Source organism: Mycteria americana, chromosome 4 (genome assembly GCF_035582795.1).
Source record: "Mycteria americana isolate JAX WOST 10 ecotype Jacksonville Zoo and Gardens chromosome 4, USCA_MyAme_1.0, whole genome shotgun sequence".
Taxonomy (NCBI): domain Eukaryota; kingdom Metazoa; phylum Chordata; class Aves; order Ciconiiformes; family Ciconiidae; genus Mycteria; species Mycteria americana.
This window is the reverse complement of record NC_134368.1, coordinates 62,454,120-62,479,825: the sequence shown is the minus strand read 5'-3', so window position 1 is coordinate 62,479,825 and position 25,706 is coordinate 62,454,120. Positions and strand designations below refer to the sequence as shown.

Here is a 25,706-nt window from a genome sequence, read left to right as displayed (position 1 = left end):
CTTCCGTGGTGCTAAACATGTTTAATCGTAGCTATACAGAAGCCTTTATATGCTCACCTATGATAAACCAGGCTTTTCATAATAAAATATTATTCACATAGATACTAATCTGTGTGCAATGACAGCACAACACTTCATTTACGTTTATCTGTGGAACACCGCAACAGGCATACAGTGCGTTTCTCTAAAGGCTTTCATGAATGTTAATGACAGGGAATATTGCTTGAAGACAAAACTTGTGCCTAGGAAAATATAGAAAAGGGAAGCCAATAAAGCATCATGTGGAAAATATTAGCTTGCTGGAAAACTCTTTATGGTTTGAATTAATTTTTAGTTCAGCAGCACTTGTTAAAACTATAAATAGATAAATAGTCTCTTGCTTTCCTGTAGCTTTCTTCCTCTTATAGTGTGCTTTAGAAGTCTTCACATTCAGTGATTTTTATTTTATTATATTTAGCTATCACTGCAGGCTCTTTCAGAGAACTACTTTGATATCAGGCTGCTTTATCTCAGTTCCTAGTGTGATAAAAGCCAATTTAGAGTCACTTTCTTTATACAAAACAATGGAAAGTACAAGATATTTTGATGATAATAGCGTCTTTAAAAAAGGATGACCATCTGCCTTTATTCACTTCTCCTGCTTTCACTGTTCTTTCAAGCTCTACTTTCCCTATGGAAAGATTAAATCATTGAGATCATTTTCAGTTCTGTCAGCTGCGAAGATGTGGTAACCATCTTATAAGACAAACATATGGCTGGGTCTTAAGGGCTTTTTCAAACTGGGGATGCAAATATAGGCTGCCAAGTTGTGTACAAGAGCATCTGCCATTTTGGTTCCCCATCACAACGCCTCCCTGCACCACCAGGAAGCCTGAGCTGGTGCCTGCTCTTTTCCAGGTTGGCATTTCATGGCAAGAGCAGGCCACAGAAATGCAGAGCTGCATATCTGAAGGCTTAACTTTAGGCTCCTGAATGTGAAAGTCTTGGGGTGTACTTTGGGAAAGATGAGACTTGACCACCTGAAGGATCACAGCAGAAACCCAGCTGCAAGCTGCAGGGTGAACATGGAAGGACCTGGATGTTGAGCAGCCTCTCCAGGTGGACCAGGAAGCTATTATTTTGAGATATGCTTTGAGTCCACAGGACGAGCAATGCTGTTCGCACAGTCCTTGTTGGGCAGGCTAGGAAGGACCCATTAGTACTTAATCTGATTTATTTTTACACAGTCCCTGCCAAAACTGTTGTCTAGTAGGCCCAATGTCTCCGTATGTTGCTTTATTTGTGGTCTCTTGGCTTAGATGGCTTAACTTCTGAGGAGCATTGAGCAGGAATTGCCCCTATACATGGGGGCCTAACTGTGCCACTGACTGCACCAGCTCCTCATACCTGACCAGAATGTGTCTCCACCTTCAACCACTTGCTTTTTCTGCTGTACGGTGCTGCTGCCTCCTGCCTTTTGTGGCAAATGCCGTAATTTGCCTCTACGAGCTGTTAGGAAAGCTTTGGGGCTGACAGAAGCCACAGGGCGGCTCAGGCTGGCCCTGGGAGAAGAGGCAAGGGCAGGGCACCACGGGGAGTGGATTCACTGCCCTGCAGTCTGTGACATTTCCAGGTGCAAAAACTGAGGAAAACAGCATCAGAAAGGGATTTAGCTCAGAGGGGCAAACTGGCTTTTGTTGCAAGTAGTGGATTTCATGGCCCTCGTGGAGAAGCAGGATTGCAAAATGTAATTCCCATTGTCCTGATTATTTTCCCTTTCCCATGGACACCTATGTGTCCAGTGCACTGGAATGGTGACAGCCTTAGCAATGCCTGTGAAGCGGCTGCATATTAAGAGTGGCCAAAGTGGGGAGCAACTATCCAAGCTGGTTTTTCTGTATGTTTTTTTTTTTTTTTTCTCCAAAAGCAAGGCCCCCCAAATGTTTATCAAAACCAAGACTGACCATTTTTATATACTTTTTGTTTTAAAGCAAAACATGCCCCCCATACCAGGAAGTTAACTTACCTGTTCTAATCATATGGAACTTGCCCTGAAAATCAGAGGGCAGAGTAATACAAAAAGATCTGTGGAGGTGCAGGAAGTTGGATTTATTGCTATTTGTGAAGCCATTTAACACTGTTCAGAGCAATTTTAGCTGGTCAACACCCCATTGGTGAATCTGAAAATATCTGCCATGTTTATCTGAGACAGCCTTCTGTAACGTATCTTCATTTGTTCTTACCTAGTGTTTGGTCTTACCCCCATTTTAAAACTTTAGTCATTTCCTACAGGAGCCAAAACCCTTCTCCCCCCCACCCCACATACTGAATGACCAACTAATGAGCAGGGAGGTAAACAATGCCTGCAGTACTTCCTTTGCCTAAACTAACTGTTGAATAGCAACTGCGCTCCTAGCAATTGGAATCACTTTGGAAACATGCCTTGAACAGACTTAAAGCTGCAGCCATCGTAATCAAGAGACTAACAGATAAGTAAGTAATTTTGGCAAGTAACCCTCCCAACATGAACTATTTTAAACTTGAAGATTGCTAAAATGAGACATTTAATAAACATGAAATGAAAACAATGCCAATAGCTGGATTAAAAAAATAGACAATAGTCTTGACTCACACATCTAACACTGGCTGGAAAAAAAAAGGGTTTCAAAAATATTGTTGTTAGGTATAAATGACTAAAGAGTACAGAAAATAATTTTTCAAAAATAGATCTTTATTAGCAGTCTGGGTTAGAGAACTGGATGTTCACTGTGACTCGGGTTTTCCGTTGAGAGGAATAAAATTTCTAGGTGTTCACAGGTTACAAGTTAAAAAATATGGAAAGTGATTTATTTACATTACCAAGATGAAATTGAGTTACAGTTGCTAATAGGATAAGTGTTGCGAGTTAGACATTAGAAGAGAGAGATGAACCCAATTTACTGGGCAAATTAACTTTGTTAGGACACTTGAGCTGGCACAAAGATAACAGTGCCTTTAGGAGACAAACTGCCTGCCTTACTTGTGTACTCCGGTGTTTCTCTAATGATTAGAGCTCCTTAGGCAAGCTTTTTCACCAGCCTAAGGGAGCCAAAAGACATTGATAAATGTGCAACAGAAATAGAATGAAAACTGGACTTAATGCTCTAACTCTCCATATCTTAATACTTGCTGAAGCAGTTCTGGTTCTTTTGCTCTCTATAACTAAAATTGCTAAAAATTGTGCTGCCGCATGACATGGATGCCACTGATTTGCAAATGGAGCTAAATAGAGTTTTCAGGACTTGAATAACAAGCCCAGAGAATCCCTTAAAAAATAATGTCCTAGAAAGCAAAGTAGCAGATAGAGACTGACCAAATTGAAGGGGAGCTGAAGCCTTTCAGCAGTGTCCATCTGAGGCAGTTCAGATATGGACTGAAATGCATTTGGCAGGATCCCTTTCCTTTTTGATAACGAGCTGTACTACGTTCACCTTGTGCCCAAGGATTTCACAGTGCTTGATACAAGTAAGCTGAATGGTGTTCAGTGCCTGACTGCATCCAGAGAAGAGGATCTTAATACGCTTGTTAGTCCGGAAAGTCTTCTGCTATTTCCAGAACTGTTCAATGTGAGAAAGAGGGATGGACTTAAATGATGTACCCAAGGTCATGCTGCAAATTAGTAGCAAGATGGGAAGCACCTCAGAAACAGTCCCCTCCTGGGATTGTGGGGCTGATCTGCCTACCTGAAAATAAAAGAAAGCCAGACCTCTCTGCAGTGATCAGTTTAAGCCAATTTGCATCGAATAATTTGCTATGAGATTCAATTAAAAAGAAAGAAAGAAAGAAAAACCTTGTAAAGCTAGACTAAACTGTGTTAACAGCATAGCGGTCATTCTTTGATGTGATGCTTTAGAGGAGCTGAGGCAGAACATGCTGTTTCTGTGCAGTTTAATAAAAATAAGGCTGTGAAACATCTTCTGATGCAAAAATCCAAGACTCTCGTCAACATCTAACACTGAACCTTAAAATCACCAGACCTAAATGCATGCAGATGAGCTGTATTTGTTAATTCTAACAGCATCTGTGCCCATTTACACCAGCTAAACATCAAGCCTAACATTTAATATAAGCACATTTTTTGTCCCTTCCCAATTAGCTCCATTACAGAAAATCTAATTAAATCCTATCTTTTAGCAGGAACCAAGAATTCAAGAGCTACATTTTTTCATTTAATTAAAAACTCTTCATCTTGAACTGTTAATTTTCTGAAAAAGATATCCAGTAGTTCTTCCTCTGATCCACTTTGGTTACTGAATGAAATGGCTCATTTACTCTGAGTTAGTTCTTGAACTGTACACTTAGGCTCCGACCCTTGTGAAGAGCTTAGAAGATGATAGGAATCATAGCTGCTTTTCTCCGCACCTCTGGATAAAACCTCTTCAGGTACAGCTTGTGTTTCTTTTGGGCCCAGAGAGACATCTGGATGACCATCAGGAAAGCAAAAATGCCAACTACCAAGGAAAAAGAGAGAAAAAAAAAAAAGGATCATGTGTCTTCTTTCAGTGTCTGTTGCTGTGAATACAAGAGGGTTTATGGAAAAGTCTGCAGGCTCTTCTGTGAGCAGAAACAAGTTAACTCTGCCCTTGCTCTCAGCCTTGCAGTTGCTGATATACCATAGCCTGAGGCTCAGCCTCCACCTCAGAATTCACAGAGATGATGTTCATATATCTATTAGACACACCCTGTATCACCTATGACTTCACCATAAATCACAAGGCCTCCTTGGGCATGGTGCCATCTCAACACAGAATTACCCGTGGCCTCTCTCAACTATTGTTCTGGTTTGCTTTTGGCCTATAACACTTCTTCCTTTCTACCTCTGGCTCCCAAGCATACAGGGAGCTGCGCTGTAACTTCCTGTTGCATGGAGGGAGAGCTCGGCCCTGGAGCAAGAAGGCAGTAGGTGCATGAACAGGTTTAGCTGCCTGGCAGGGAGGTCTCACAAAGCCTAACAACTATAGATGCCCAGGCCCCTGCTGTGGTTATCAGGAGCCAGTAAGTGGTCTCCCTTCGGGCTGAGTGGCACCGAATGGAGAATGCTTTTACAGGTGCTTTTTGCAAATTCATTATCCTTTCTTCCTTAAAATGAGCTGGTGGCTCAGAAACATTCATTTGGCATCTGGTCAAGTTATGTTTGGGACAATTACAGCAAGGATGAGTGTGCTGCATATGTTGTCGCTCCCTGTCCTTGTAAATGCAGCCCTGCAATGCCTCCAAACTTTCACGTCATTTCCGTACCAGAGCCTAAAGCACAAAAATATTGTATCTTTTCAAACAAAATTAAAAGTTTAATGTTTGCATGATGCAGTTTCATCCACTTCTGAAATTCCTTTCTTTTTCATTTGTAAACCATGTGGGGCTACTTCTTGCAATTAGCTTTTACAGGTTTCTATTTTGGAATGGAAAAATAATTAAAAAGTGAATGTTTTGGAGACCTCAGTCCCAGGGACCATATTTGTATGGGTATTTAGGTCTCCAAGGGTGCAGGAAAGTACTGCGCAAGAGTTGCAAGCGCTACTAAGCAGGCTGCTGTTACAAGCTGGCTGCCTGATACAAGCAAATGGGGAAATGCTATGTGTGTGTGTCTTTCCTCTTTTGAAATACTAAGTACATCTGTTTTCCTCTCCCTATTAGAAGTATTATTCCAGGTTTACAATGCAAAGAAAATTTCCTATATCAAAAATGATTGACTGTAAATGAAGAATACTGACTTCTTTTTTTTCTAAATTTCAAAGTCTGTTTTCACTGTGGAAACAAGAAACAACAATATTTCACAAAAAGCAGAGAGCTGATTTTGATCAAAAGAAGGTGTTGCAGTAGTGTTCATGTTCTCTGCAGCTTTCTGAAGGTAGCATTTTGAAGGTTCATATAGTCATGTCACGGGGGATTTGATGGCAATATTTCATATGCAATACATTTTTTGGCAAATTTTAGATTTCCAGAATTCACTTCTGCAAACAACAATTTAGAGGCTATCTTCATTGTGTTTCAAACTTACCTGGCAGGGTTTGTGTCATCACTGCAAAACTAATCCAAGACCCAACCTGTTGCAAAGAAAAAGGCACTGTTAATTGTATAGTTCGTGTAAAGCAAAAGGGCAAGTTTCCAAAAGTGACCACTTCCCCAAAAGCTCCCCCTGGAAGAAGAGCATGTTACTCGTACTGGAAATGGGAGAGGAAAAATAGCTAGAAAGGAAACCCCCAGTGTGCTGGATGGGCATGAAGAGATGGGTGGTAAATCCTTGGATCGCTGGGGAGTCTGTAGTGGAGCGGAATATATGCAAAAGTCATGATATTGATGTGAGGGAAGAGAACGGTCTGGTGGAGAAACATTTGTGGGAGCAAGGAGACTCTGACATACAGAACATAATGATTGATGTGCAGAGGGAACTGCATGGAGGTGTTGCAGATTTTCTGCAGGCAAAGGCTGAAACACAGCAACCACCTACCCTTTGCATATAAGCAGAAGAAAGTCATGTACCTCATACGTATAGTTGGGACAGGATACCAGCAAGAAGAGCCACGTGAAGGGGTTGTAGGTTGGACTTGGAAAACAGGCTTTACTTCCTTTATGAAAGGGAAAAAAAAGAAAAGAAGAAAAAAAAAACCCAAACAGACAAAACCAGTTTCAATACAGGGAGGAGAACCGAGCCTTATCACAACTTGCCTATGTAACAGCCATCCCCTTGGCCAACGCTCCCAGAGTACAACTTGTCAAAAAAGTTACAGTGAAATCTTTTGAGAGAGCAAAAGCTGTATTTATCCGACTGAGACTGCTGCTTAGCAAGCCATGTATCAGTTTTTACAGGAAAGGTCCAGCATGTCCAAAGGATGCAACCTTTGTTCAGAGGAACAGAGAGACAAGTAGTTTAACGTGGACTAGCTGGCAGGCAAGTGCTAAGGGCACCCTTCTGGGATATAAAGGATTCAGCTGTATCTTATTCAGCCTGACTCGGAATGTGAACCTGTCCCCTCTCGCATCCTCATCCTTCATCCCAGGGTAGCACAGGAAAACAACTCCAGAGTAACAGCATGACTCTCTACAGACACTGGTAATGCTCACACAAAATGCCACATATGCAACACTTCGTTTTTAAGTTCTGGCAACAATGCTGTCTTTAATACTTGTAGGCACTCAGAACACTGATTAATTATTTGGCTCTTGCTGCAATTAAATTAAATTTAAACTGAATTAGGCCCCTTGCAATAAACAACATAAGTGCCTGCCTAACCACAGCACATCAAAAGCTTTCCAGTACAGAAACTGACTTCAGTGTGTGAAGTTGATCATACCATGGTGAAGTATTTTCTTGAATAGGGTGTTATAGTACGAAATTATACTATTATTACCTGAAACTATATTTTACTTTCTACTATAAATAGTATAAATTTTATTCTCATTGTACAAAAGATCCTGAAAACCCATGCTTGGAGCAGCCTTTTAAGAGCATACTTATACATTGATGCCTGTGTAGGTATTCATGAGTCTATCTTTGTGTATTTCTGTGTGTGTGTGTGTGTATCTTTGAATGAGATGCACGTATCTAAAAACTCTGCAATCTAGTTTAAAAGTTGTTGAAACTTATTTAAAATGGAATCCTCTGTTGTCAGTCCACAGGATGCCTTAGAGAACTTCCGTGCTTAAATCCATATTTAAATTGCAGTTGTGTATAATTAAGATAAATTTACTATAAGCTTTGGAACAACAACAGTCTTGCTAATGTTTCCTTGTCACCACATTTATTTTGAAGATGTTATACTGATGGCACGGTACCTACTTCATCTTTCTTTATTCTGTGGATGTAGATACATAAATTACTGTATACCAGCAGAAGATGGATAGGTTAAGCACACTTCAGTCTTAAATAGACAAACAGGAAACAAAGACAGACCTGAATGATTTTGGTGAGCTAAAGCTACGTTGATAAAGTGATTTCCAGCCTCACACATCTGCAAGACATTAAAAACATATTTTCAGTGGTATGCCTAAAATGCTGCAGTAACTGCGTTGCAGTGCATAACCAGAATCCCCTCATTACAGCTTAGTCTCCGTATCCAGAAAATATGTACTCCGAAATGACTCTCCCATGGGCAATACACCCTGTGATCTTTGTCAAACGCACTTTGTGTGTCTAGTGATCACCATGGGCGCAGCCTGGGGTGAAAGCCCACGTTTCAGCTCCGTAGAGCTCAGTGCAGGCAGGCCTCCGGTGTGGTTCCCATGGCCAGCATGTGCAACCTGCTTTGGTCTGGGCAGATCAGAGAGGCTCCCTGCAGTCTAAGGAATTTAGTAAGATACTTTTCTGAACTGAACATTATTGTCAGGATTTGGATTTAATCCAGCCTGAAAAGAAGCAGGTGGAAAGTTGACTACTGGTTTTGTAAAAATGTCACGAGTTAATGTGCCTACCCTCTTCCTACACACACTTTCACAGGGGTTCAGTGTAACACCTTTGTTATGCCGGTTACAGAGCACGGTAACCGGTTCTCTAGGTAAGTCGCAGAGGAAAGAAAAATAGGGTGAATAAACAGGCAGCGGTTCTCTGAAGGGCAGACTGGTCGAATGGATAGTAGTCGGGAATTGATAAATGAAGGGAGCCAGTATTATTCCTGGTTCTGCTACTCTCTGGTTAAGCCATTTCCAGCCCTAACCAACCTCTCAAACTTGGTCTTTAATATTTAGATGGTTTAAATCTTTGGAAGAGATACCATGTCTCCTCACTTGGTTATACAGCATGTAGTACAAGGTGATTTCAGATTTGCTTGTGGCTTTCAGTACTTCATCCATTACAACTACTGTAGAACCAAAACCCCATATTTAAAGTGGGAACTGGTAGGAAAACCAGTTTCAAGTCTTGAAAAAGAAAGCCTGTCAGTACAACAATCTAATGTTATGTTCTTCATTTTTCTCTTGCTTTATGAAGAAAACCAAAATGCTGTATACATTTCAATCTCGGACTGAATTGAACTTTTTTATTCATTTCCAGGTTTGAAGACTCATTTCTCCTCTCAAATTGAAAAAATGGAGTGTTAAAAAGTTGTGTTTTCTTACATCAGTTGTCATTCTAAATTTTGCAAGGCTGGAAAAAAATAAGAAATTAAAATAAAAAGGAAGAGTGCTAAAACCTAGAGATGTTAAATGTGTAAAGTCACAAAATTAATACAGAAAAAAAGATATATGATTGTATTTTTTTAAAGCCAATTCTGAAAGTCATCCATAACAAACTTCAGTTAAAACTAATTGAAAGGAATATGTAACTTCATTTTATATTGAAATGTGCCATTATCTGAAAGAACATTGTAGATAGCATTGCTGAAGATTTTTCCCCTTTTTGGCAGAGAGATTTCTGTGGGTTTTGTTAGGAAAGTTTAAATCAGTTCTATTAGCAAAGCTGTTATTCTGCATGGATATGTAGTCATGGGTCAAATCCTGCAGTCCTTTTATGTTTTTTAATTACAACTAACTGGCTGTCATCTATCATAAACACCAGATGTAAAACACTAAATAGCCAGAAAAGGAAATTCTATTATAAAATATCATATCAGAAGCTATAATTCTAGCCATAGAAATAGAAGTAATTTTAATTTACATACTTCCAGTTATGAGCTAGGAACATGATTGTTTCTGATTACTATTATTTTAAAGAAAAAAAATTTCAAAGTTAAAAGTGTTTTTGTGAAACACTATACATACCGAAATGTGCAATGCCCGTACTATTGTGGAGCAAGAGAGATTCGCACACCATAGTTAACACCTACTAATTCTCTAATCAATTCTAAGTAAAACAAGGAAAGGGCATTTCTGCAGGGATTTTTATTGGCTTACCTTTGACTCTGCAGCTGCATTCTGCTTTAATTAGCTCTTACATCCCTCTTTTAGAAATGTGGCTGCTAATGCTCTATATCGAGAAGTACTGCTAAATGTAAGCTAGTCCTTAGTCAGTGTCTCAGATACAAAATATGGGGCAGTGGGGAACAGCAGAAAAAAGGCTTACCATATTTATGATGATAAAATATTGAAGTCTACGTGCTGTTACCCCTCTTTATATTCCATGTGTACCCTATGAGAAAAATATCCCTGCAAAGCTTAGAGTAATTTCTCTAAACATGAGAATCTTTCAGAAGGGCCTGCTGACGCTCTTCAAATTACTCAGTACTGTTGTTTACAGCAGCTGCAGATGTATACACTTAAATCAGGATATGTAATAAAGACAAGCCTTAAAAGAGGGGAAAAAAAGAAATGTTCCAAATATTTTATTTATATGTTTCAGAAACCTGTGAAAACAGCTTCAAATTATTTTATTTTGTATGTTGCTGTTTTAAATTAATTTTCTGGGAACCTGCCAGAACAAGGCCTGAAAGGGAAAGGTTTTGAGTTTCCATGGGTAGGAAGTTCTCAAAAGAGCTGCAAGAATTCAGACCACAGACCAGATACTGATGCAGATCTGAAGGGCATGGCCATATTTTATAGTAAATACCCCCAACAGGACTCATCACTTTGCCTGATGGCAGCATTTTCCACAAAAGCTATAGCAGGGTGTGTTACATTGAGGAGAGGAAGGATGTTTCATTAGAAAATGAGGCTTTTTCTCTGCAGAGATTTTGACAAGAATTAGTTTTACTGGTAGCACTGAATATTCAGGCAAGCAGTTTGCTTGGTTTCAAGTAACCCCTTGGTTACCTGGGAGCTTGGGAAGGGCACAGACAGTAAGGCTCTGGGCACACCACTGCCTGCCGCTGCCGCAGCCTCCTGTCTCCACAGCGCGGGATTATTGCTTTCGGCTGTAGAGCCTCGTTGAGTGCATGAACTTCTTCATATGGGTATTTTGCTTGTTTTAGCTATACCTTGTTAGGGCAGAAAAAGCTGAGAACTGCATGGCCAACCCCCAGAGACAAACAGTGCCAAAACTGTGATCTTTAAGGGTCCCAATTTACAAAAACATTTAAATATTGCTAAGGAGTTGTTTGAATGCTTTTCTGAATAGTGTTTGCCTGAAGGAGCCTAGACACGTTACTGTCCCATCTTCCTGTTGTATTTCTGGAAACTGATCTGTATCTGATTTTCAAAGAGGCTGACTGTTTTGGCTACTGACCCATGCTTGCTTGGGTAAGTCAACGCTCAGCATTTCCAAGTGCAATGCCCACAGAGAACAGAATATACATTTCCATGTGAGAATTTCTTACTGAGCCTCTGTCTCACTACATGGTTATGTTCGTTCGAACATGAGGTTTGGTAGTCTCAGCCATCCTTTGTCATCTGCACTTTCCCTTGGCTTAACCCACTTTGGAGGGATTGTTTTTATTGTTTTTAATAGCTGTTGAGGTTAAGTTATTCAGGGTACACAGTACTATTGCAAAGTCTGCCTAGGATGTAATTCTTCAGTGTTTTAAAAATGGCAAGTTCCAATCTGTCTAAATATTAGTGTTTTTATACAATCATGAGCAGTAATAATGCTGATGATGTTCTCACGGCTCTCAGATACAGTACTTCACATTAAGCTCTGTATAGGTAAATAGTACTAGGAGACTTCCTGGCCTAGAAACCTCAATAGATTATCACTAAATCCAGTCAAAGGACATAGGGCTGTGGGCGTGGACATAAATATATATATATACAAATGTATAGCAGCATTACTGCATTTTGCTAAATCGAGAGTTACTCCTATACCACAGTCATTAATAACACTTTATTTTTGTACGTACCAGAAAAGCAAGGGCAGCAAAAGAAACTTGTCTGTGGCCAAATGCTAGAAAATAGAATGGAATTATAAATTGCATTTTACGGTATGCACATGGTTTGCTATGGGTGAAATTAATCTAGTGCTGAGGAGCAGAAATAATTCTTTCCTGACAGGCTCTGCAGAAAGAATGGATATTATCACACACAATATGAAGACAATGCAAATAGTAACAGCACTCTAGAAATGCCAGTCTCTTCACCACTGATTTCAAGGCAGTTTTCATCTAACTTTGTCTAGTATCTGTTAGCTTCATATATCCCAGTGCTTTGTCAAAGCAGCTGGTGGTGTTAAATTCCTTGGAAAGGCAAGGGGAGGGATGAAGTGAAGGTCAGTGGCAGAACCAGGCCGGGAATCACAGCCTTACCCAGCCCTTCTGTCTCCATGAGCAGAGAACACAAGACGTAACCTATCCATTACTTTTTTTTTTTTTTTTAGTAGCGAGGCTTTACTATATAGCCACTATCTGCTTCACAGTCTCATCATGCAAGAAATATATTTAGCCTTTGCAATTTTTACCTGCCCTTTGCCTGCCCTCTCCTTTTTGCTGTTGTCCCCAGACCTCTGTAGTGCTGTGTCATGTTCATCTCCAAAGGTTTACAGTTCTCAAGTAAACCTTGGTCACGGCTGAGGCACACAAACCATGTGTATGTACCTCACTTTCCTGACCAAGTCTCATGGAGCCTTTACTTTTGAGAACCCTTTTCCTCTGGCTGGCACACGACTCTTCTGTGGTGCCAAGGGCATGCACTCCTCCTCAGAACAACCAGCACATGTCAACATGTGAGTATGTAGCTGCTAAGCAGATGTTCTCTATGGGCCCTTTGTCAACCTGGTTTAATTTACCGCTCCTGCACAGCATTCTGCAGCTACCTGCTTGCCTTTCTTTACCTGTCCCCAAACCAGCCATCTCTGGATATGGCTGTGGAGGTCACCTGCTCCTGCATCCAAGATAAACCATCAGTGTTTTACTGATCCAGCTAACTATGCCAGAGGGCTGGTGATCACCAGCATTAGACCCATGTACCTGTAATTGTCATTTTAAGGCAGCGGAAAGCAATTAGAAGTACTTCTTCTGAATGCTTTCTCTGTTGGAAAGCTATGTCTTGAACAAATGGTTTCCTCTGTAAAGAAGCTGCACCCACTAATCTGATGGCCCAGACTGCTAAAAACTGTGTCTAGGGAGGTTTCAACATTGTTTGCAGCATTACTGTTAAAGCCACATCAAATTCAACTGTTTTTCAATGAATCACGTAATTTTGACACAGAACTTTTGTGTTACTTTGAAAGGAAAGCAAGTGCCATGTAGGAGAAATTTTTGATTGAAAAAAATTAGTAATTTAACTGAGTGTAAATAAAAATGGCAAAGCAAACTGTTCCCAAAGCTCATAGGTAAATATAAGATGCAGAGGAAAAGAAAGACTAAGATGTAGCAAGGAAAGTAAAGTAGCACGAAACAAAACTTATGACAATTATGCTCAAAAAGAAGCAAAAGTTCAAAGAGCAAACAAGAAGAAAAAAATAATGAAGAAACAGCAGTGCAACAATAAAATATAATGAGACGGAACAAAATGATGAATGAAATCTGGAAGCAAAATACATAGGACTTTTTTCATTTTTATTTTTTTCATTTTTATCATTTTTTCATTTTTATCTGATTGACTTTTACTGGCTTCTCACAAAAAAAAAAAATCTTAATTCTCATGAAAAGAATGTATCTTTAGCAAATAAATATCTCCTCCAAGAAAATGCATCCAGCTCTAGTTCTCTCCTGCATTCTTAATACAAATATTGTGAAGATGAGCAAAATATATCAATCTTTGTGTTTTCTCCACTTGGCCAATATTTCCAGTTCATAAAATGGGACAGTGATTGACCATCCAGTGGCACAGCAGGAGCACCTCCCGCACAACAGCCTTCCTTCTGACGGGAGTAAAGGCTAATCGGCTGGATTAGTCACGTGCTCTCATGTGGGGCCACCTATAGATTTTGGAGGACTTGAGGTTGCATACCAAAGGCATTGTAAAACCAAGGTTAGTTTTGTGTTCTACTTATACATACATGGTGGCGTATATCGTGGATGGTTGATGTAGTATGCAATCCAGGAAGTGAATCCCCAGTAAAAGGCACAGCCCTGGAACGGACAGAAGATACTCTTTTTGTTAGAAAGGGCAATAAGCAAGTACAATCCGTAACTTTATAAATATAAATTCTGGTAAGTGCAACACCCAGATGACCACTGAAAGACTTTACGGTGGCTTCTTGAGTCACAGAATATAGATCTTTTTAAGATGCTACGAAGCCACTAAAAAAAAATGAAAGGATGCACAGTGTAGATTTTTTTTATTGTGTTTGATGTGTTTTATGCCTGTTGTAGGAATTGATGTTTGTTTTCTCCTTATTTGATTCTACTGCTGAAGGGCGCATTTCTCTGAGTTGCACTGTTAAAAGTCTAGAGTTGGTAAAAACAGCTGAGCTGTTACTATACCTTTAAACTCAGCATTTCCAAGCAAGATAGAGCTAGCCAAACAGAACACTAAACCAGCCAAGACAATAAAGAGTAAAACTGAGTAGGCCTGGCTTAACACTGGCAAAAAAAAAGGCACACAGTTCCTATAAAGATATTTGAGCTACACACTGCGTCTACTCCCATGAATGCAGCCCCACTTCATCCTCTTGTTAAAAAGCAGCACCCCAGCTGCCTTTGCTTGGTGGCTGAAGCTGTGGGCTTGGGAAAGCCCAAGCAGAGACAATGTGATCATGTTCTTGCCCTGTGCAGGGGTCACTGCTCCCATCCTTTGTACAAGGAAAAAACCAAACCCACCAGCCAAACACCTGAAACCGCCCTGGAGACTGGATAAAGCCTTTCTATGTGTCTAAGTTAAGGGTCCCCTGCTCAGTACCTTCTCAGGAAGAGCAGTGTGCTGGGACTGGCTACAGCTCCATCCCATAAGTAGGGCTGCAAGTCAGGCTTTCTCTTTTTAATCTTTTTATGCAATGCCACTGTGGTGGATGTACCACAGAGGCTTTCTCTTTTTAATCTTTTTATGCAATACCACTGTGGTATATGTACCACAGACACAAGGGGACAACAGTTACTGTGGGTCTTTAACTCCCACATGCATGAATCACTTCGGAAATAGCACTCTGGTTCCAGAGCTACTTAGCTTATATTCCTCTTTTTTTTTTTTTTTTTTAAAACACTGTGTATTGTAAAACAACATCTCTAGCTGTGCATCTCATTACCTCCTTTCTGACTGGAATCGAGTTGAACGCCTTATCATGGCCATACATTTATCTCCTTCACTAAAATCTGAAATGTATTGCAAAACTTTTAAAGGGAGGGTCTTTACATCACACTGAATGGGATCGGGGGTGGGGTGATACAAAATGACCGAGATTGAGTATGTGACATAAAAGAAAGGAGAACCTATGAGTAATGACACACAGTTGAAATTCGGGAGGCTTCGGGAGACCTAAGACTTTAGGCCAGCTCAGTATCTTCCTTCCTGAGGCCTCCACCTATAGAAGGAGAATATCTTTTTTTTTCTACTTGTAATTTGATTTTAGCTTCCTAATGCAAGGCTTGTCTCTTGCTCTCTATTTATATTGCAGTGAGGAAGTGGAGTGTGATTTCTGTCAGCATTGCTAGATGTTGCAGCAGCATATCTCATAATAAAATAGCATTCAGTCTGAAAAATACCCTGGACATGACAGTCAGCCCCTTGGGTGGATGAGTCAAAGTGGACATTGACATGCAGGAGCTAAAATGGACATTGATTTCAGTTCATGTCCTTGGGGACATGGCCCTGTAATTCTTCCTGTATTTGTATTTTGACTAATCATAATTCCTGGAGCTAGAAATTAATTTATTTTTTATTTTCTTATCTTCTTCCAAGGACTGCTTTGATATGAGGATATTGTCTCTTACACAATATGATAAACATATTGTCACCTTTATCATATTTTTCAGAGGAGTGTGCCCTCCTGAAAACTTGTGAACAAATAACGTCTCCAGAAGATGTCTGATGTAGTGTAAACAATGGCAGAAGCAGGCCAAGCTGGAAGGAAAAAAAAAAGGAAATTAAGGTAAGTGAAAGATTGCTTTTTAATACTTCACAGTTTAACATCACAAAAGGAATAAGGACTAATATTCCAAAACTGTGGAGTCACACTGAAATCATGGCATTTAAGATATTGTCTTAATTGAAGCATCTGTAACCAAAGATTAATGGAATCATTTTCAGTGTTATACAAAGTTGCTTTCATTTTGCAGGGAAGTAACTTATTTTTACTAGCCTTGAATTAAAAAGAGCTCCTCAAGCTCTGAATGTGATACATAGCCCTGACAAGACATTAAAACAGGACAGCTGTGTATACAAGCAGGCATCTGCCATGTTTTTCCAAAAGATGTCTCCCACATTTTAAGGCCACCTTAATGCTCCTGTAGGATGTGTCTGACATTTAAAAACATTCTGAATATCTTCTGAATGGTTTCCTTGTCCTTTGCCAATTCAGGTAGCTGCATGGAGGTAGTTTGTATTTCATTTCCTTGCGGACGCAAAATGAGATTTTGTTGCAAAGTTAATCCATTCTGATGGCTTTTTTGTTGCCCGTTACAAAGAAATGAGGTAATTGTTGTAGAAATTATTATACTGATTCTCTTTCAAGGAAGATTATGAAACAATAACAGGTATTGCTGATTTGCTTCTGAGAATGAGTTGCAGCTCATAGAGATTGAGTTTCAGAAACAAATGTCAAGAGTGATTCCTGGTGGCATTTTATCTTGGTTACATTTACCGTAGTACCAGAGTCCATCTCAATGCAAACCAATTATAAGACATAAACGAAAAGTGGTTTTCAGCATGTGAAATCTCAAATACTTTTATTATGCATCTTGTATGGTAGCCAGAGTCAAAGATTAAACAATTTCAAAGTAATTACACCAGAGAGAGCTGAGCTAAGAAAATTTCAAACAATTAACGACTTATCCAAAGTCTGGAGCAAACTTCCAGCTTTGCTGGGAATTTTAAAATTAATTTGGCTTAGGATGGGGACCTCAGATGAACCCATTAAGGAGTGGTCACTAGAAGGATTCTGCACGTCTCTTGCCCACTTAAAAGAAGGTAAAGGTATTGCTGGCTCTTCTGTGCTACCAGAAACTCTCTCCTTTTAAGTGTATGAGCAAGAGACGGAAGGCAAGCGTCTTGCAGCTCTGGATTTGAATTCAACTATTCTGTGTTCTCATTCCCAGCTCCACTAACTCCCTTAATGTCTCTCCAAGTCTCTGTTCCTCCATCTGTAAATGGTATTATTACTCACTGTGTTTCTCTGCTGTATACCAGCTCCCTTGATTCTGCAATCATAGTGTGGAAAAAGTGCTGTGGGAAAGCTGTACAGTTCCTTGAGGCTCCTAGTTCCCTGTGTGCCCTCCCACTTCCAGTGCTCCAACTTATGCAGCCAACAGGCTTTGCTTGATCACGTTCCACCCCTCTGCCAGGCGTTAATCCCCCAGAATGGGGACAATCACACTGAAGAGAAGTAAATTCCTTAAGTGTGGAAGTTCCCAGCCTGCCTGGTGCATTAACCACCATCCTGTGGTGGTGGCAGTTGGCGGTGGCAGTGCCTAGAGCCTCCCTGGCAGTTACCGTGTGTAGCTGCTTGCCACTTCATTGTCTGTAACGGTTCTTAATCCCTCCCATTGATCAGGTCTGCTTTGTTTCTTCCAGAGTCCTTCAAAACGCTTGGGAATGGCAGGGGCTGTTGAAGGTCGTAAAAAGCTATCTTGGTTGGCTGTCCTCTCTTCATTGGTTTTTGGCACACTCTTGAGTTCTAGCAGACTAAGCAGGTTGTGTTCCCTTGTGGTCAGCTCCTACTGTATTATATTGGAGCTGTTTAATTTTCCTTGTTAGCTTTACTGTTCCAGTGACGGAGAGAAGCAAAGCTATGTGATTTATGTTTATATATGAGATCCTCTGATTTGTTTCTGTACAGCTAGATACAACCTGTGCTCTTCACTGTTCTGTAACAATGGCTGAGCTCTTGTTTTTGTTTGTCACTTAAGTGTTTTATTTTTTTAAAAGTCTTTCAGAACTCAAATATGTTGCATATGGCCTTGGGAACAATTACAGTTTGAAGAGGTTAGTTTCAAAAATCAGATTACCAGTTCTGAATCCTATCGTGCTTCTTTTGGGTTTCTCAGTTGTTCTTGACCTGACTTACGACATGCAGACCTCTCGAAATTCCTCCTTGTGCCTAGGTGAGAGCTGGCGTGGGGGTAGTTACCTTCTGTGCTGGATGCTGATGCTACTCATCTTATGAGTGGGAATGCACTGTAAAGAGGGTGGCAGTGGGACACCTGACGTCTTGTCCTTTCTTCTCTGTCAAGAGTGACTTTGGGTTACTACCTGCCATGTTTATTATTTCACCTTCTGTTCAGGCTGTGTGTCTAGAGTACAAATTATTTGGGGAAAATACTACTTCTCCCCTTGTGACCAGGTGCAGTAACCATTGCAACCGGGATCCCATTTTTGGTCAGGCTTATGAGTGCTGCTAAAATGCCAAACTGCTATTGACCAGAACAATCTGAAACTCCCACTGACTCTGAGACCAGGCGTGCAGCCTCACACCCCCGTAACCTCCTCAGCCCTGGAAATGCGGTCTCCATCCCTCTGGCTCCCTGTCCTCCAGGAAAATAGTTCACGCAGGGGTCACTTACTGAACCACTGGGTGGCGGAAGTTCTTCGTACTTTCCACTTGATCATAAATAGTTGACAGGCGAATGTAAAAGAGCAGATATATTAGAAGAGGCCCGGTGTATTCTGTTAGAAAAAACTAGAAATTAAAAAGAAAATAGCTGTATCAGAGTAGGAAATTGTACCAATAAAGGCCTGAGAAAGAGAATACCCCTATCCACAACACCTAGTCATCCTTCAAACGTCGTTTTGGCTTCATTTTGAGGACTTAAATGACACGTAGGGTTTTTTCTGCTGTCTCTTTAGGAAAGGAGCAAAATCCATCTAGGAAATGAGAGAGAGGTTTCTGTGCAGAACATTAAGCCAGTCAGGAAGGCTTCATGGAAGGCAGTCAAAATCACAGTCATCTCCTCTTTATACTTTTGGCCGTGCCATCAGATGCCTATTTGGAATCTAAATAACACTGAAAATCAAGGCCCAAAAGCCGAAGGCAGCTTGTTTTCTGCCAGTGTTTTTTGCAATTAAGTGATACATCAGTTAAAAGTCAACCAAGCATGACAGAAACAAACATAGCTTTGAATTCTGGTTGCTAGCATAATCATGTGGAAGGGAGGGATCTTTGCTTGAAATCTGGTGGTGGGTGGAAGAGCAGGACCTGCCTGCCTGGTGTATGGTGCTTTGAGCCTTTGTTCAGTGATCGAGTGGGACTCCTCCCTGGGCATGCATCAGCAGAGGCAGCCTGCGGTGGGCACACTGGACAAGTAAGTTACCCTGTAAAACAGAAAGAAATAATTTCATCTCCCCACTGTCACCCCTGCTAGCCACAGAGAGCTGAGAGGAGACACAGGGGCAGGGAGAGAAGGCAGACTTACAGCGCTGCCATGAGCCACCCTCGGTTTTAAGTTCTGGCTTTGGTTTGGTATAGCGTGTATTGCCTTTTGTCAGGGCACACTCTTAAGCTACAAACAGCTGGAGGAAGTAAAACGTGGTTAGAGTGATGTGAGGTGTGGACTTGATCATCTGTCCCCACTGGAATGAATCTCAGAATAAAATGGAAATGGTGTACTCCTACATGTTTACAAGGACCAGCAACTGGCAAATCATTACTCAAGTGCATATTATTGCTTAAGGGATAAAGATTCATAACTAATGGGCTGTTTGGCTTTAAGGTGGCTATTTGCACTGCTATAGAATTGTAATGGATAAATACCTGTGGCTTAAGGAAGCAACACTGAATTTAGACCACCTTTCTCAAAAGTAGGATTTGGCAGGAAATCTGAGCCCCAGTGGGCTCTTCTTCTAATAGGTCTTCAGGAGAGCTTTGAAACAGGAAGGTTTTCCTGCAGAAATATTCTGCAATTAGGTTTCCTTCATTTGGGACCCCCAGTACCATTTCTTTTCCTCTACTATAGGGGGAAACTTCTTGAAATTTCAGCCTTTCATAGCAGGACTGTCTCCAAAAGTAACAGACTTAAGTGTTCTCTACTAGGGAAATGTCAAATTCTCTTTTGTTCCACGTGACACCATGATTTCTGTGCTCCATTTAGACTCTGCATGATCCCAAGAGTGTGTGTGTGTATGAAAACATTTAATCAAGGACTGTCTAAGAGCCCACATTGTTGTGGAACACACCACAGCCAAGGGCTTATTAGAGTTTTGTCCTAATAGCAGTTGTATGGGTCTATTCCTAACTGTGAGCCCACTGTGTTAGGCACTCTGCAAAACTGTAAGAGACAGCCTCCACTATTAAAACCTAATACACTAAATATAGACAGAGGTGGTATAGGAGACAGGTGCAGATAATACGGTCTGGGCAGGTCAGTGTAAGAGCTTGGAATGAGCTGCTTTTTCAGTGTAGCTTTTCCTCTCAGCCATGAGTTGCACCACAAAATACACCCATAACTGCCAGCTTTTATCATCTGTTTGGCATGAGCGTATTACAAAGCTGCCAAGAAAAGTTTGGCAGGACTTAGCACCAAGTTGTGGTTGCTTGTCACTGCACCAAGTGTTCCCCCCTTACTCCCTGGCTGATTTCAGATGCTGAAAGAAGGAAAGCTTCAGGATTTAGTAAAAAAATTCAGTCTCTACTTAACAGCCAAAGCTACCAGCCATGTGATACCTGAATCCCTGTGACTGGGTGAGGAGGTGTTTTTGATGTAGGAGGGGGGATGCAGAGCCTCCCATCAGAGCAATTCAGAGAAGCAGCTGAGAGCACCAACAGCAGCTCTTGAGTTGGGGTTTGTGGAGGTGAGCAGCATCAGCATGCTCAGGGTGCTTTACAAGCTGGCGACAAGGTCCCATCTTATCTGTGTGTCAGTCACATCCTCCACACAGTCTAGGGTCAGCTGTGAGATTTGCAATCAAAGTAGGTATTGCCTGGCAGACAGGACTGTGTTTGCTTTTGTCATAACTGCATCACACTGCTGGAGCATACTTAAGATCAGTAGTATTCTGGTTTAGAGGATGAGGTTCAATTTGCTGTAGTGTTTTTGGGGTTTTTTTTACATTTTGGGTGAGTTTCAGTCTGTTTCCCTCTGTTGCATCTCCCATGATGCAGCCTCTGCTCTCCTTCTCTGGCCCACTGATTTTAAATTCTTCAGAAATTGAAAGTGAGTTCCAGAAACGCAGGCAGAGAAACTCTGCTAAAAATCCCATGAGTTCAAGCAGGTAGAAGGGAAAGTAGCCCTAAATTAACACAAAATTACAATCAGTTCTAGCCATTGGCAATCAAAGGCAAGCACCATTCATTTACTGTTGATTCTCAATGAATATATGCAATTAAGCTGACCTAGTATCTTCATTCTCATCCTATAGTTGACTAATTGCTGGACTTGGGGAGTTATTAATTGTGTTAAGGATCAGTTCAACCTATCATTTTTACAGATGCTCAAAAACCCTACAAAATTACTAAGATACTAGTTCCCACTGACATATCCAGCAAAAATAATAATAAAATTTTAAACAAAACCCTGAAACTAATAACATCGTATCTTGTAGTTTCTATACAAAAGAAATACCATTTTGCAAAAACCAAAAAAGCGATCATTTAAAACACAAAGCATTTTTCTTCTGCAGAAATGTAAAAAACATCCAATATTTAAAAGAAAATTACTTCTTTACCATCTTGTGGGCCTACCTAGATTATTTTGAGGTTATTTGGTGCAGCCAAATATGGTGGTCCATAGTAAACACAAAGATCTTTTCCTGGAGGAGCATTACGTCTCTATTACAATGTGCATAGCTCAACAGAATTTAACTGTTGAGTTCATCATTAACTCCCTGAAGAAAGAAAACAGGAGATTGCCCCTTTTTTCCACATTGTACACTCTATTTCATATCTTGCACAGTGTCCAGTTCTCTTACCTTCCTTCTCTCCTCTACAATGTCTGGCATTATATACCCTATATACCTCTTATTCTCAGTGGCATAGAGAAAGTGCTGTTCTTGAATCAAACCTCTCCCAGGCATGAGCTCCGTACAGGGTGCTGAACTCAAGCTTCTTAACTGTCTCAATTATCAGGTCCTTGGGGACCTGATTCAGTAATACCTAAACTGGAAACATCTACTACATAAACAACAAAATGGAGATCTGAAATATGTCAAAAGGGAGCTAATGTAGGAGTCTCCATAGTTCAAGAGACGATGAGACAAATGGGAAAACAATACAGGATAGCTAATTCACAAACCAGCAAGGCATTTCATCTTGCATGAGCCAGATCGTACCTGCTTCTTTTATCTCTATTCAGATGATCATGCCAGTAACACCTTGCTGAACTGAGTAACAACCAGGTCAGGAATTATAATCCCAGACCTTACGAGGCAGAGGGTATATTTAGGGAGATATGAAGGCAGCAGAGGTGAAATGACCTCTTTACAGTTATTTGAGGGAATGTGAGGTGAACTCTCTGGCTAGCAGGGGCAGCTGGCATAGTGCCTGACACCAGGGACCTGACAACACCCGACAACAGGTCTGCTACAGGGAATGGAAAGGTTTTTGATGTGAGTTAATAGTACCGTGTATACTGGTTGGGAAAAGGCAGAAAAGGACGAAAGGAAGCTATAAACAGAGGGGGTGGAGTGGAGGGAGTCTGAAAAAAGTCCAACAGAATCTTTATAAATGAACAGCCCATGGGTTAGCAATCTTCACACGAGGGCATCAGCTAATTCCTCTCTGTAATGTTTACGACATGCCCTTTCCGTAATACCACACAACACACCCTATCTTGTATCATGTTGCCTGTTGGCATTGTCTCACATTCTCTCATTTATGACAAGCTGCAGGGCAGAGCTGAGGAAAGGCCATACAGCCTTTTCCATACTGATCCCTTCCCGCAGCTCTTTCCATGCCATGTAGGGGCAGCTTCCCAGTTCATCGGTGCTGGTTGTGATGTTTTCTCTTCCACTGCCAAGGGGATGTCTGGGTTCAAGCAGGGGAAGTGGAGGGCATGGTATGAGGATAATACCTGCAGCTGGGACAATGACTTTGGGTCATTGCCTGAAGCTCTCGGCACAGCAAGAGATAGAAAATAGCTCAAGCGTGTCCTGGGTAACTTTGATGGAAAAGCAGCTGCAGTATATAAATTATCTAATGGACAGAGCTTAGTTTCTCTCTTAAATGTGAGACAAAGGCACTAGTTGCAGGTCTGAGCCAGGGTCAGACTGAGACAGTATGTACCGCATAAAGAGGAGGATCTACCGATACCATACAGGCAGACCATTACTATGTGCGAGTGTACAGAGAGCAGGTGGGACTTCTGAGAAACCCAAGAGAAACAGGCCGTTGAACCCCCAGAAGTCCCGAAATCACATTAAACTTAGCATCTAACTACCTTGGACTCCTTTTACAATGCCAGCCCTATGTACTCTTGAGCTAATGATCATTAAGAAATATTATGGATTTCTGGACTAATTTCTACTTCATATGCTTTGCTACCTCATTAAAGGCCATACAGTTACCTGGGGATGGTAATGGCATAATTTTAGCAGCATCTCTAAATCTTCACCTTTTAAAAATTTTTGTATTTTCATGTTTGCAAAAATCTGCAGTAGCAGCAGTACAATTCTTAAGGGCTGCTTGAATATTCAATGATTTTTGTTCCAGTTCTCATGGAACTGGCTAATCCATTCTACAAAACTTCAATAGGGCACACAGGGGCACCTGAAACTTCCCTTGTCTGGGCAGATTTTGCAGTGACTCGGTGTCTAAGAGTATTTCAGGCTGCAGCTCAGTATTTACTGCCAATATCAGAGATAGGGATGGATTTGCTGTAGGATTTTATAGGCAAATTGCAGCTGACTCAGGCCAGCTTCAGGAGCTGGGGAGTGAAGAGTGATGGATGCTGTTTCTCCCTGAGCCAGGCCTGTGCTCCCTCTGTGGGAAAAGGGAGATGAAATCCCAGCTTTCTCCTGTCTCTTCTCCTAAGACTGAGCTGTCTGAAACCTTTGGCTTGGCATCAGACCACTTTATACTCTGGTCAAGATTCTTTCCCGAGAGCACAAGCCTTTGCATGTTTCTTACTCAAAATAGAAAATTACTGCAAATTAACAAATGCTTTTCTTAAACACACACGTATATGCATGTTATGTGTGTTTGTACCTATACATATTCAGCAAAGCACTCAAGTTCTGTTCGTAACCAAACACCAATGTGAGTTCAGATTTGCTGCCAAATCTTTACAGGGCTTTTACAGCGTTTTGAAATCTGCCATATAATGTGTATCATTTTAAAATGTATATCTATCATCTTCTATGTAGATACCTAAATGACATAGTGTTTTTTAACACCTGGCTATTACTAATAGCCTCAACTAGCTCTTCCACAGTGCTTTTCATCTAGAAGCCTCAAAGCACTTCACAAAGAGGAAAATACTGTTATTTTCTTGCTGCAGATCTGGAAACTGAGATACAGAAAATTCAGTGACTTGTCAAGATCACCAGACAAGGTGGGAAAAGACTGACAAAGGGGCACCTGGTCCTCCCAAACACTGGTTCACTCTCTGGTTCACACTCCCAAACTCTGGTTGACCTTCTGGTTCACCCTTCTCTTTGTGCTCTCCTTAACCCCCACTATGGGGTTGGGCAAAAATTCCCCATACAAAATAACTTTGCCCAGCTTATGCTTTCTAGAGGGACTAAAACTTCTCAAATTTGCGTAGATTGACAAATTGTCAACCTCCCTAGTTACTCTGAATACAAATAGGAAAGGGTCTGCACTTATCAGCACCATACATCAAGTAACTCTTTCTTCCTTAAGTAGCGGGAAGGGTTTAAGCATAACATTGTGTATAACTGAAAGAAACAGCTTGTTCTGTTTATGCTTACTGAATTCCCTCTACCTTCTTTTTGTGCTTGAAGTAGTAAAAACTCAAGGGTATTACTATAAACACTTATGCATAAGTTCTTCAGCCTGTACTGTGCTCAACAGCAACCAAAACCTTCACCTCAGAATTAATTTCCCTAGTAGCTCCCTAACTCCCTTTGGCACCTGAAAAATTGTCACTCTGGCATGGTTCATTGTGAGCTTGTGGCATTTGTTGCTGAGACCAACAGAAATGTTTGCAACACTGTTTGCTTTATTAGAAGCAGTATCTGAGGAATCCCAATCAGCCAGCTGGGCAGTTTCAGAGGTCTCCTCTTCCCTTATCAGTTGACTTCATGTTGCCACTAGGCAGTAACAAAGAGCCAAAAGTATATGTGGCCCAAGGAAAGGCACAAACAATATAAAACCATGGCAAGAAATCAGGCAAATGCAAGCTGTTCTCTCCTGATAACCCTGGGGGTTGAAAACTATTAGACTTAATTAAATGAAAAATAAGACCAATCTTGTGCGTGTAGTTTGCCTTTGTGAAAGGTTACAATGTTTTGAAAGTTCATAGCGTTTGACTGGGATCAGCTCAAGACTTGGCCAGCTGTACCAAGCTTGGTACAGCAGCACTTACTGTGTGTTCAAGCAGAAACCTCTGCCAAGTACAAACTCCTAGCTGTAAAATGGAGGTGCTTTGCATTACAAATAATTGTAGTTGGAAAAGGGGCTGTAGAGGAAATAATGACTTCTTTTTTTCCTGGAGATTATCTTCCATGATCAAATTATTTATTGATCCAAGAGGTTTAGCAATGAAAAACCGTTTGGGGATTTCTCTCTCTTCGGCATTTTGTTGTAGGTGTTCTTAAGACACCCACAGATTTACACAGAATAACACGTTCTGTTTATTTGGCGCTGCTAGCAAGTTTTTCAGTTACCCACAATTCCCTGAAAG

The 25,706-nt window shown here is 40.9% G+C and overlaps 1 protein-coding gene across 1 annotated transcript in view; it reads right to left on the bottom strand.

Moving 5' to 3' along the window:
• Window positions 1–4,341: 4,341 nt before the first annotated feature.
• The window catches only part of TECRL (trans-2,3-enoyl-CoA reductase like), a 69,929-nt gene continuing 48,564 nt past the window's right edge, over window positions 4,342–25,706 (bottom strand). Inside the window, exons 5-12 of the mRNA XM_075499292.1 lie at window positions 18,474–18,589; window positions 15,711–15,816; window positions 13,817–13,889; window positions 11,721–11,764; window positions 7,910–7,967; window positions 6,499–6,584; window positions 6,017–6,062; window positions 4,342–4,469 (exon numbers count right to left, since the gene is read on the bottom strand). Coding sequence (XP_075355407.1) covers window positions 4,342–4,469; window positions 6,017–6,062; window positions 6,499–6,584; window positions 7,910–7,967; window positions 11,721–11,764; window positions 13,817–13,889; window positions 15,711–15,816; window positions 18,474–18,589 — 657 coding nt within the window. The remainder of the gene's footprint in view (window positions 4,470–6,016; window positions 6,063–6,498; window positions 6,585–7,909; window positions 7,968–11,720; window positions 11,765–13,816; window positions 13,890–15,710; window positions 15,817–18,473; window positions 18,590–25,706) is intronic.